General features: G+C 50.8%; 1 protein-coding gene across 1 annotated transcript; it reads left to right on the top strand.

Moving 5' to 3' along the window:
- Window positions 1-2,286: 2,286 nt before the first annotated feature.
- LOC125410152 (keratin, type II cytoskeletal 73) lies at window positions 2,287-10,876 on the top strand. The gene is made up of 9 exons (XM_087899330.1): window positions 2,287-2,819; window positions 3,544-3,758; window positions 4,489-4,549; window positions 4,900-4,995; window positions 5,388-5,552; window positions 7,607-7,732; window positions 8,194-8,414; window positions 9,357-9,391; window positions 10,138-10,876. Exons 1-9 carry the CDS (start codon window positions 2,376-2,378, stop codon window positions 10,392-10,394), a joined length of 1,620 nt encoding a protein of 539 aa, XP_087755456.1. The 5' UTR covers window positions 2,287-2,375; the 3' UTR covers window positions 10,395-10,876.
- The last annotated feature ends 1,565 nt before the right edge of the window (window positions 10,877-12,441 follow it).

Genomic DNA, 12,441 nt, shown 5'->3' with positions numbered 1-12,441 from the left:
TGCTGTTGCTTCTGCAGGGCTGCCATGCAGTCCTCACTCCTGGAGGCCTAACTCATATATGTTTCCTTCCTAGGGATGAAGGAAGGACACGGCAGAAGCAATCATGTCCCGGGACCACACAGTCGGCAGAGTCCAGCTTGAAGTGAGGTACAGCATGACTATGATGTTCTATAAATTCATGAGCCGTGGGTCTCGGCTCCCTGTGATTGGGTCTGCGTCCTGTTTCCTTTAGAAGGCTGCCTGTCTGCTTTGTCTCCACTCCACTCCACTGATCTAACAGACTGCATGGGAATGTCATCGTTTTTGGCAATTTTTAAATACTAACACTGGTTGGACCTGAGTATTGGGCCCCATTCCTGGGCAGAGATGAGTGGTTGAAGAGGGGTCAATAAGCCAGGGAGGGTTTTCAGGGCTTGCCATAGGAATCACTCAGGGCTTTCAGGGTGGGCATGGCTGCAGTGTTCAGCATCTGCACCAGGACACTGTTGTCTCTGTCTGTATGCATTCTGTCTCTCTCGTGAGGGAGCTTGGGGAGGACAAGAACCTCTATTATGATCAGAGAAAAGATTAAAAAGCAATTGTCAGTGGCCATTGCCTGTGGTGAAGCTGGGAACATGTAGGGAAATGGTTTTTCATACTAGAGAAGAGCTATGTTGCATAAAGAAGGCTGCATTTGCTTGGTGCAACAATGTTGGGGCACTTCATCGCCAATGCAGAAGCTGCAGTCAGGTGCCCCACCAGTGGGATGCTGTGTTTAAGGAGGAAATCACTGACTGTGGTTATATCTGAGATTTGGGGATTGTGAAACTCTTGGGTCACATGCATTGGCAGCGTCAGGGGTCAAATGATAATTTGACTGCCTCCTAGAATTCCGAGCTATGTTTGGTCTTCTTAGTTCAGGATTCCAGAACACAGCACAACAGCTGGGGTGCTCAGGCTCAGACGTTTGCTAACCGACTGAGTGGATGTCTGGGCTAAGGAAGCAGCAGCTGTTTGGCCATTCGGGTGGGCTCATGGAAAGGCCCGTGTGGCTCAGAACATGGAGTCAGAAGTCCAAAAGGGAAATCCTTGCGGCAGAGATTCTAAGTAGAGACTATGCTTTCATTTTCCGGCCTCCCAGACCCAAATAATCACACAGAAACTATATTAATTATAACACTGTTTGGCTGATGACTTAGGCATATTTCTAGCTAGCGCTTATATCTTAAATTAACTCATTTCAATTAGTCTATGTATTGCTACGTGGCCATGGTGTTAGCTCATTTTTTTACATCTTATTTCCTCAGTGACTGACAGGCGTCTGACCTGACTCCGCCTTCTTTCTTCCTCTGTCCCTGCTTGGATGTCCTGCCTTGCTATCTTCTGCCCTGCCATGGACCAAAGCAGCTTCTTCATTAACCAATGGTAATGAAATATATTTATAGTATCCAGAGGGGAATGCCCTTCTTCAAAGCCTGTGTGTTTCTTGGTGATTTTCATCCTCTGAGATTCTTACAGAGAAAGGATTTATGAAATGCTTGCTACAGGAATGAGGCCCTCAACTTTCCAAGCCTCAGCTTTCCTGCTTATGAAATGGAGACTGTTACCGTCTCTCTGCAGACATTCCAGATGGAGCATGCTATGTGCAAGGAGCACTCTACACTGCAAAATGTTGCGTCTGTGTCCATCATTATACACAGTGGTAATGACGTCACTCTGAGGCTCCAAGACTGGGGTGGAAGTCTGTGTATACAGGTGGAGGCAGGCAGGCACCAGGCTGGCACAGGGGAGCAAGGGACCTACCCCGAGGGTGCAGCATGAGCTTCACTGCCAGAGGGTGGAGTCTAGATTTAGATCGTTTCCCATTCTGCACCCCTGGCAAGTCGGACCTGAGAACCATCTCTGGCAGCCTTGGAAAGCCAGGCCTTGGGACTTCCTAACCACATGAAAGCGACAGTCAGGGTCCCTGAATCAGGTGAGCTGGTGCTGGCCCAGGTGCAGGGTTTCTCAGAGAAGACACTGACAATTAGCAGTCTCCTTCAGCCCTCCCACTCTCCCAGCCTTCTGAAGAAGTACGGTAGGGATCAGGACAAGCTTCCTAGCCAAGATTTTCTGGGGATAATATGGCCAGCTAATTACCCCATGCTAATAAGATAAGACTCAATTACATGCAGAAGACTTGCAAGCCAGCACTTTGGGAGTTTTTAAGTTACCCCATGTCTCTGATTTTGATAGGAGAAAATGATTTTTTTCCTTCCAGGCAAACTAAACCCACCAATTAGGGCAATCGTTCTCTTGAGCTCTATAAAGGGGAAGGCCGAAATCACAAGTCGGTAAACAGTGTCGCTGTCTCTTTGGGAAGGTTGTGCATCGCAAACCCACTCTGTGGCTTCTCCATGATGAACCGCCAGTTCACCTGCAAGCCTGGAGCTGCCAACAGGGGCTTCAGTGGCTGCTCAGCTGTGCTCTCCAGCAGTTCATCTTCTTACCGGGCAGGGGGCAAAGGGCTCAGTGGGGGCTTCAGCAGTCGGAGCCTCTACAGCCTGAGGGGTGCCAGGAGCATCTCCTTCAATGTGGCTGGCGTTAGCGGACGCACAGGGGGATATGGGTTTGGACGGAATAGGGCGAGTGGCTTTGCAGGCAGTATGTTTGGCAGTGGGGCTCTGGGGCCTTCAAACCCATCCCTGTGTGTGCCGGGAGGCATCCACCAGGTCACTGTCAACAAGAGCTTGCTGGCCCCACTCAATGTGGAATTGGACCCGGAGATCCAGAAGGTGCGCGCGCAGGAGCGGGAGCAGATCAAGGCTCTAAACAACAAGTTTGCCTCCTTCATCGACAAGGTGGGTCAGCTGATAGCTAAGTACTCCCTTCTTTCTGCACTTTCACTGCTCTTTGGGGGGGGCTGTCTGGAGAGAGGATGATGGGACCCTTTCCCAGGATACAGACATAATCCAGGACAGAGTAGAGAGGAAACAGACCATATCTTAGACATCAGTACCGAAGGACAGGACCAAAGGCTTGCAAGGAGCTTGAGACAGCTTTATTTGGAAGGTTTCTAGGAAGTAGAGCAAGAGAACTCTTGGTAAAGAAGTGGCTAAGTGGGGGCAGAGCCAGTGGGACTTAGAAGGCAGAGGAGAGTCAGTTAGGATGGGAGAAGCCACAGATGTGGAGAGAGAGCAGGCAAACAGACCCAGTCCCCAGGCCCACTCTGGGAAGCTGGTTGGCAAATTCACATCTAAGAGCTAGCCACAGGGAGACCTTCCTGCAGCCCATCAATACTTACCTAGCAGGTTTAAACTTGGGCAGGAGACAAGCAGCCAGCATTGTAACAGGTTGGAGATAAACGCTTATTGGGCTCCTCACGACCTTCAGAGCTGCCCCCTGGCTGCTAGACTGAGGATTGCTGGGGGAGGGGGGTTCTTGGGTGTCATTTTTCTCTCAGAGCTCACCTTTGAAGGTCACACAGCAGATCAAAACCTGTCCTTTTCCCCTGGGAAGAAAGTCTCCCACCCCTTCCTCCCTGTTGACTGTAGAGAGGGCAGTGGACTGTGGTTTGGGTTGCAGGTGCGCTTCCTGGAGCAGCAGAACCAGGTGCTGGAGACCAAGTGGGAGCTGCTGCAGCAGCTGGACCTGAACAACTGCAGGAAGAACCTGGAGCCTGTGTACGAGGCCCACATCAGCAGCCTGCAGAAGCAGCTGGACACGCTGTCTGGGGACAGGGTGAGGCTGGACTCGGAGCTGAGGGGCATGCGGGATGCTGTGGAGGACTGCAAGAAGAGGTGAGTGAGGACACGATGTCTCTGACTGGCGCCTGGGGCGGGGCTGTCTAAGCAGGTCCTGGGACTTCAGCATCTGGCCTCAGGGGGACTGAACTCGGGTGGAACAAGCCATCTGAGTTCACCCGACAAGATAGAGCCTTCATGGGCATAACCAAACAGGCTGGACTGCGGATACTCAACCTGCTGGGTAGTGCCGGGGATGCCCTTGAAGGCAGTTTCTCTTTCATGTGTTGCTTCCTTACCTCTCTAGAGAGAGAACTTGTATGTGTTCAACACAGAACTTCAGTTCCTGAGCTTACCCAGGGTGTCCCAAGCTCCAAGGAAACCCCAGAAGAGCAAGACGTAGAACTCCAATTGAGCTTCTCCTCTCTCTGGGTCCTGAACACCCGAGCCATTCTTTCTTCACCTGGGTGCGGGTAGTTCTAGCCCTGAACGTCCATCTCAGGTTGGAGTGGTATGTCCTGTTCCTGTGATTTGGATGCTGAAGAGAAGGAGGAAAAATGGACTCACTCCCTAGCTGTCAGAAGAAACCTAGGCCCAAATTCTCCAGCTACCAAGCACAGGTCCCTATTGATACCCAGCCAAGCAGCCCTACCAAGCCAGGACAACTGAAAGCACCTGCTTCAGGATCCACAATTCAGCCATCTTGAATTTCTCAGTGAGAACACACAGATATAGGTGCACAAACACGGGCCCACGCAGCCCCTGTTCACTGACGCTTTTCTCGCAGGTATGAAGAAGAAATAAACAAGCGTACAACCGCTGAGAATGAATTTGTAGTGCTTAAGAAGGTGAGCAGGACACCTGGCCTCCATCCCCCATGGTGGCTGCAGGGGCAAGGGCAAAGGGCCTGGGGCTGACAAGCCGGAGGCAGAGGCTGGCTGCATGGGTCGTAGACACTGCTGCTTGCTAGCACAGGTCACTTAGCCATCTTCTTCACGGCTGTGTAAATGAACAAGCGTTCAGCTGTGGATGGCCACCACGTCTCAGACAAGTCACTGGAGAGGAACAGGGTCTGTACCCTCTCTCACTGTGAGTCTGGGCTGAAGTCAAGCTCCTCCCTGGTGTCTTGAGTCTCTCCCTGGGACAGGATGGGGGTTATAAGGGATATCGGTCAGTAGGAAGTGTGGATTTTCTTTAGGATGTGGATGCAGCATACATGAGCAAGGTGGAGCTGCAGGCCAAGGTGGATGCCCTGGACGGAGAGATCAAGTTCCTCAAGTGTCTGTACGAAGGGGTAAGGCTTGCCCTCGTCTCTAGCTCTGAATTCGGGAAGGACTTGTGATGATAAGGTACCTGTTTATCAGTCCGTTTAAAAGAGCCCAGGAGTCTTCCAGCATTTGGGTGCTGAGGGCTTTGCAGTTCAGAGACTGGGTGACAGCTGGCCAGGCTATTTTCCTCCGCTTTCCTTCCTCTTGCCCTCTCTTGGGACAGACATGTGGATTTTCTTCTCAGTTGGCTTTACAGCTACTGGAAAGTTTTTCAAAGCAATACTGGGCTCTGATCTTGGGCTTTAGGAGATGCTACTTGTGCCGGTTTTGGGTGTCCCTGGAGCTATTCTACCGGGATATCATTTTGCCACCTTTCCCTGGTTATGATAGGCGTGTCATGCATCCTTCTTCTCCTTAGGAGATTGCTCAGATGCAGTCCCACATCAGTGACACATCTGTCATCCTGTCCATGGACAACAACCGCAACCTGGACCTGGACAGCATCATTGCCGAAGTCCGTGCTCAGTATGAGGATATCGCCCTGAAGAGCAAGGCCGAGGCCGAGATGGTGTACCAGACCAAGGTAGGGTGGACACCTCTGTACACCTCCCCAGCAACGTGTGTGTAGGGCGATCTGGTTTGGACTCAGTTTTTTATGTTCCATAACTCACCATGGCCTCCAGCTAGCTGGGAATGTGACATTGACCTTGGCATTGTGGGAAGTGAGACAGGAGAAGACAGCTCTGTCCCTAGGCTTCTCTTAAACCAGCAGCATTCATTTCAGGGTACAAAGTGCAAGAAGCAAATGAGGCATCCTAATGCAAGACTAGGCGGGATAGGGCAGGACCTGCTTTCTGGAGGCAGAGAGCTCGGAAGTACCCTTGGGGGAGGGGCGTGTAGATGTCAGCATCTCAGCTCTGTTATTACAGTGAATCACAGGCCTCTTCAGTGCGATCTGCGATCAGGCAACCCCCACTTTTTCGTTCAAGTCCACCTCCAAGGATGAAGAGGGCGTTGCTATCCTTCACATCTTAGCTTCCCCGTGGGTGTGGGTGGGAGGTGACTCTTGGATAATCTGGTTTCTCTGATCATGATGGTAACTTTCTAATTGTTCCTTGCTCTTCTCTGGGCTCTTTCTCTTGATAAATCACCCCCAGGAGACCTTATCTCTCCTTCCCCATCTCTTTCCCAGCCTCGGATGGAGAGGTTTAGCCTGTTGGGGAAGGGTTAGCCTTCAGGGCCTAAGGGACAACACAGGCCTAGACTTTTTGATGAAGTCTCAGACTAGTGACCTGGTCCCAGTTCCTTCTCCATCTACTCTCTTAAGTCAGGGTTAAGAATGGCCACATGATTTAACCCCCTTGGGTGATCAGGATCCAGCACCCAAACACAGTCTTCAACTCCACAGTCCTTCCTGGAAGAATAAGACGAGTCTCACAGATGGGTTTAGAGACCATTTGCAGCTTGGGTTATTGGTACCTCCACTTCACCATGGGCTTAGCGAGAGGGCTGGGTGCTGACCAGTGTTGTGAGACTGGTTTTCACCATCACCATTGTGAGATGAGTAAGTGAGCGCTACAGGTGCAGGAGACTCACCAAGAGCACTCGGTAGGTAAGAGGTGATGGTGCTGTCACTTCTGATGGTGCTAAACCACATCAGGGCTGAACATTCAGGAAAGGAGGCAAGGCAATAAATACACCACCCTGAAGTGCCAAAGACCACACCTGCTCTGTTTTCCCTTCAAGTTGAATTATGAGATTGAGCTAGGATACTCTCTGCTGACTATTCAATGGAAAACCCAAATGGCACAAGGTGACAGAGATTCATGGCTGATATTCAATGCTAAGTTCACCCTCCTTCCTCGAACCATAAGATGGTCCGTATAGCCTATGCTGACAGGGAGAAGGGGAAGTGGGAAAACCCCACTGACTGGCTCCTCAGCCATCCAGCCGCCTACTCACTCATCAGATCTTTCTCTTGGGCACTGGAGGGACATTGTGCTATACACACTAAAACCCAACCACTGAGGAAGGTACGAAAACGTGTCAGTGAGGTCTGACTGCTAAAGCCTAGGATCACAGGAATAGAACTGCGCCTAATCAGAGGACTAGGGAAGGCCTCCTGACCTGGCCTAGTTACAGCTACTTAAGGAAGAGAGCATGTGGGGAAGGGTTCTGGAGGAGAGAGACGCTCCTACTCCCTCAGAGGCACAAGAGCATGAGAGTGTTTAAGAGCGGATATTAAAGGACTGTTTGGCAAAGCCGAGCAGATGAATGAAGGCAGGGTCATGAAGTGAGCGCCCTGATGCCTTGAATCTTCACTTTGAAGGGGCTACAGGCCGAGAGGGCCGTAGCTGGGGAGGCATCTCACAAAGACGCAGTGCGGAGAGGTGGGGCTTCCAAGAGTCCTGTGCCAAATCCAACCCTCAGGAAGATCGGCCAGGCTTAAGGGAAATGAATACTTCCAGGGACAGATGATTAAAGACAGGGAGGCTATGAAGCTGGGGATGGGGAGGGTGTCCCTTCTCTCCTCTGCCACGCGGCCCCAAGCGCAGGTGCGGTTTCTGTTCCAGAGTAAGCACAGACAATCCCAAGTCATATGTACACATGTGTATGCCTTACTACCTCCCCCGACAGTTCCAGGAGCTGCAGCTGGCAGCCGGCCGCCATGGGGATGACCTCAAGCACACCAGGAATGAGATCTCTGAGCTGACCCGGCTCATCCAGAGACTGCGATCAGAAATTGAGAATGTGAAGAAGCAAGTGAGTAACAGGGACCCTGATGGGCTCCTACACACCCCAGGGAAGGCTGGGAGTCCTGATGGGCTCCTACACACCCCAGGGAAGGCTGGGAGTCCTGATGGGCTCCTACACACCCCAGGGAAGGTTGGGAGGCTTTTCCTGCCCTGTCTCCTTCTCTTTGTACTCTGTCCTAGAAATCCCTTCTTCCTCAGGGAAGCCTGATCTCCTCCCCCATTTTGTTCCCCTTCTAAAGTCTAGAACCATTGTAGGGTTTCCCCCAAAGTTACAAGACTGAGAAAGCACACTTCCTGGGGACAGGTGAAGGTCCTCACTGCCAGATACATTCCTACATTCCAGGAAGTGGAGCAGGACAGAATAGCACCCCCCACGCTCCTGCCGTCGCCATTAGCACATGCATATGGGAATAAAGTAGGACCCAGGTACCTCAGAACTCAAGGGGAATGCCACCTCCTGTCTCTCAGTGCTCCAATCTGGAGATGGCCATTGCTGATGCTGAGCAGCGAGGAGACAGTGCCCTCAAGGATGCCCGGGCCAAGCTGGATGAGCTGGAGGGCGCCCTGCACCAGGCCAAGGAGGAGCTGGCTCGGATGATGCGCGAGTACCAGGAGCTGATGAGTGTGAAGCTGGCCCTGGACATTGAGATCGCCACCTACCGCAAGCTGCTGGAGGGCGAGGAGTGCAGGTGACAGCAGAGGCGCCGAGAGAACCTTTACAACCGCCACCCCAATCCGGTTCCTAGACCACGGGGTGTGGACACAGGAGGGGCTGTAGATGGATGCTTTCCAGTTCAACCACAAACAAGTCCCAGAGCGATTTCCAGCCACACAGTGTGACAGCAGTGTCCTTTAAATTTCCCTTCAGCTCCTCAGAGTGTTTCAGCTTAGTGTTGCCAGCTTCAAGGCCTCCCTTGGTGGCCCTTACAAATACCTTGTGTTCTTGGTGGGTCCTAACTTCAGCCTCTGAGCAGATAGCACCATCTCGCTCCCCTCCTCCAGCTAACTTGCTTTATTTTTCACTGTATTTATTCTTTAGTGGCATTTCTTTTCTTATTTGGTTATATAATTCTAGTTTTGTCCATTGTGGTATAAAACCTTCTTTTAAGAGAAATGCATTTTTTCCTATAAAAGGCAGCCAGCTAAAAATACATTGATAACAATGTGGGCTGTACAATGTGGGCTGGTCCAGTCCAGTTAGGGGGACACAGGACATTGGTGTTTGGAAATCCTGAGACTAGTCTAAAGCCACACGAGAGTTTCATTCATTGCTACTTTATTTGGTCTGTATTCCATGCCTCTACTTACTCAGACCTCAGCTACCTAGCAGTCAAGAATGGGCTCAAGAAAAACTCCACACGTGGAGAGGGGCCCCGGCGGTGGTGTTAACATGGGAGCCCCAAGACTGCAGCCCTCATATGTCTGAAGTGGGGAAGGTAGACTGGGGAGGGCAGGAGGGCAAGATTCCGAGGTTCAAGTCTTGAGACAGAGGTTGTTAACACTTTCTGACCGCCTGGTGGCTGGTGGAGGTGGAGCCCAGTCAACTGGTGGCTCTGGCCCGTGTCCAGTGAATGGGAGCTCAGCTCAGGATTCTAATTGTGATGGAGACTCCCTGTGTTTTCTCTGTGCAGGATGTCTGGGGAGCACACCAGTGCCGTGAGCATCTGTGAGTATTTCACGTCTCTGGGGGATAGCTCCAGGCAGTCAGCAAGCACAAAGTGAACGAGGGGGTGCTTGCCACCGTGACCACTGAGAGCATCCTGGGCTCTCCCTCCCGCCTCCACCACCCTGAGCTACTGCTTCACCAGTAGAGTTAGCTTTTCACAACCCTGCTTTGCACAATCACCACTTTCTCCAGAAATTCTGTCTCTGCTGGGATAGAACTCTGTAGATACCTACCCTCTCCTGCTACCCACGCCCACACTGTTATGCATGAGGGGAAACTGAGTCCAGGGTCACCTGTCCACTCCTATGCAGTCATGGAGCACAGAGCAGTGCTATCACTGGCCCCCAAGACTCAGTCGCTCTCTTCATAAGGAGCGGCAGCGCAAGCACCCTAACTCAAGCCACTGGAAGTACAGTGGAAGAATTTAAGTGTGCCTTCTCAGGTTAATGCAAGAACACGGCTTATGCTTGGGCATCCCTATCCTTTTGGGGCAACCTTGTTATTTCTTATTCATCCGAGAAAGAGCAGGTGCCTGACCGGGGATTCTGTACCATCTGAGCTGTTTTCCTCAGAGCTTGATTTGTTCAGGATTGAGTTATGTGTCACTAAACGTAAACTTGGGGTCCACGTGAGGGCTTTAGTTAGGTTGGAGATCTTTGAGCTGGGTGGGCTGGAAGCTGGAAGGGACTTCAGGCCGCTTCTGTCCTGAAATGCCCACTGATCCCTTTCCTCCCGTTCTTTTACAGCTGTTATCAGCAGCTCCAATCCTGGGGCCGTCGGTGCAGGGGCCAGTTTTGGATTCAGTAGCACTGGCAACTATGGCTACCGGACCAGCTCTGTTGGAGGGGGCTACAGCATACTGTCTGGGGGCTGTGTCACTGGTGGTGGAACTTGCAGCCCCCGTGGAGAGACCAAGGCCAGACTGGGTAGCGCAAGTGAATTTAAGGATGTTTCAGGGAAGAACTTGGCTTTGGGCTCACCTACAAAGAAAACCATGCGATAAGCCGACACTTAATCCTCGCATCTGCCCAGCCTTGGTTTTCTCTGTATTCTCTTCTGGGAAACCCTTCTGTTCTATTCACCATCACTCAGTTCTTGCTTTTCTTTATTACCAACATCGCCTTCTCCTCTCTAGTAATCCCGCTTAGTCTTTATTAACCAGCGTCAGGATTTGAGGAAGTTGCTCATGCATCTTTCTGCCCAAGTGCAAAGAAACCACTTCTCTTAGCCTTCCATACTTCATGAGGCCCTGACCCCTCTGCCTGCATTTCCCCTTGCAGATGAAGGTTCTCTCTAGGCCGACAATCTAGGCACACGAGACTTGGAATGTGCTGATGGACGTCCTGCAGGAACAAGCCCAGCCTAGAGCAAACACCTGGCCATAGTTGCATCTGGCATGATCTCTGTCTGTTTTAGGCCCAGGAGTCCCTTATTTAGGCCCCATCTCTCTGTTCCTGAGTTCCACTAATAAACTTATAAAACTCATGTATGGCCACATTGCCTCTTTCCTGAAGAAATCCTCATTTCAGACCCCTCCCTTCTGTATGCGGAGTGCTTGCTGAATGAAAGAAAACCTCTGGCATCTGAGCTTCCTCCATTTCATGAATCCTAAGTATTGTTTGGTTTGCATGAATTAGACCCTGCACAGGCTGGGTCCCCACTAACCTGCCTGGACCCCAGCACCTGCACTGGTACCCAGCGTTGTCCACACCCCACAGGTGTGTATTCTGAGCCTCCTTTTCTCAGGCAACAGTCAGGTATATAATGTTTAGCAGCATACAGACTCACAGGAGGAGTCAATGTCTGGCAGCAGGACTTAAAGTTGTTCAAGAGGCACAGCCAATTCTGGAAAGCCTAAGATTTGTTATGTTTTCTGATTAAAAACCCCAAAGGTAGATTCCTCTTTGAAGAAATGACCCAGGTCCTGGTGGTCCTTAGTAAAAATTTGCACCAAGTCAAGGATGGGCATGTGTGTGTGTGTGTGTTTGTGCTTAAGTAAATGGTCATCTCAATTACATGTGTATGGTGATATTTTGTTTGGGCTGTAGCAAATAAAGCTTTCCTGAAGATCAGAGTGGGGAGCTACCCACACTAGTTAGCCATAGAGGCCAGGTAGACCTTTAATCCCAGCACTTGGGAGACAGAGGCAGAAGAATCTCTGTTAGTTCAAGACCACTAACAGAAACAGAGCCAAGCAGTGGTGGCTCACACTTTTAATCCTAGTACTTGGGAGTCACATGCCTTTTCTCCCAGCACTTGGAAGGCAGAGACACGAAGGGTTTGACTGAGTGGAGAGAGGAATATAAGGCAGGAGGAGACAGGAGCTCAAGGCATTCAGTATGAGGATTCATAGAGACAGGATCTTGCCCCCCTTGGTTCTGAGAATTCAGTAGAGGTGAGGACTAGTGAGTGGTTTCTCTGCTTCTCTGACCTTTCAGCATTAACCCCTGTCTCTGACTCTGGGTTTTTATTATGAAGACCAATTAGAATTCACACTATACACACATCACTTTGTTTACAGATCACTGTGTGCTCAGAGATGTCTCCTAGGTCCTTAGGGAGCAGGAATATTGTCAGATGAACGAGAATACAAATGCAAATACAAGACTGGTGACATTCAGGTGGAGGCTCATGGTGGCATCTGAACAGGAGCCCTGCAGGTTCAGGTGTTTAGTTAGGGTTTCTATTGCTGTGAAGAGACACCATGACCACAGCAACTCTAATAAAAACATTTAATTGGGGTGGCTTCCTTAACAGTTTCAGAGGTTCAGCCCATTATCATGATGGATGCATGATGGGAGCATGGTGGTGTGCAGGCAGACATGCTGGAGCTGAGACTGCTACATCATGACCAGAAGGCAGCAAGAAGTCAACTGTCACACCGAGGGAAGCTGGAGCAAAGCCCGCCCCCACAGTGACACACTTCCTCTGCAAGGTCACTCCTTCTAATACCACCACTCCCTTTGGGGGCCACCTTCTTTCAAACCACCACATTATACTCCTTGGTCCCCAAAGTGCAAAAATACATTTAGTCAAACTTCAAAAGTCTA

The sequence above is a fragment of the Myodes glareolus genome, chromosome 19, assembly GCF_982192425.1.
Source record: "Myodes glareolus chromosome 19, mMyoGla1.1, whole genome shotgun sequence".
In the NCBI taxonomy this organism is placed as follows: Eukaryota; Metazoa; Chordata; class Mammalia; order Rodentia; family Cricetidae; genus Myodes; species Myodes glareolus.
The sequence above is the reverse complement of the archived record's forward strand: the minus strand, read 5'-3'. Positions and strand labels throughout refer to the sequence as shown.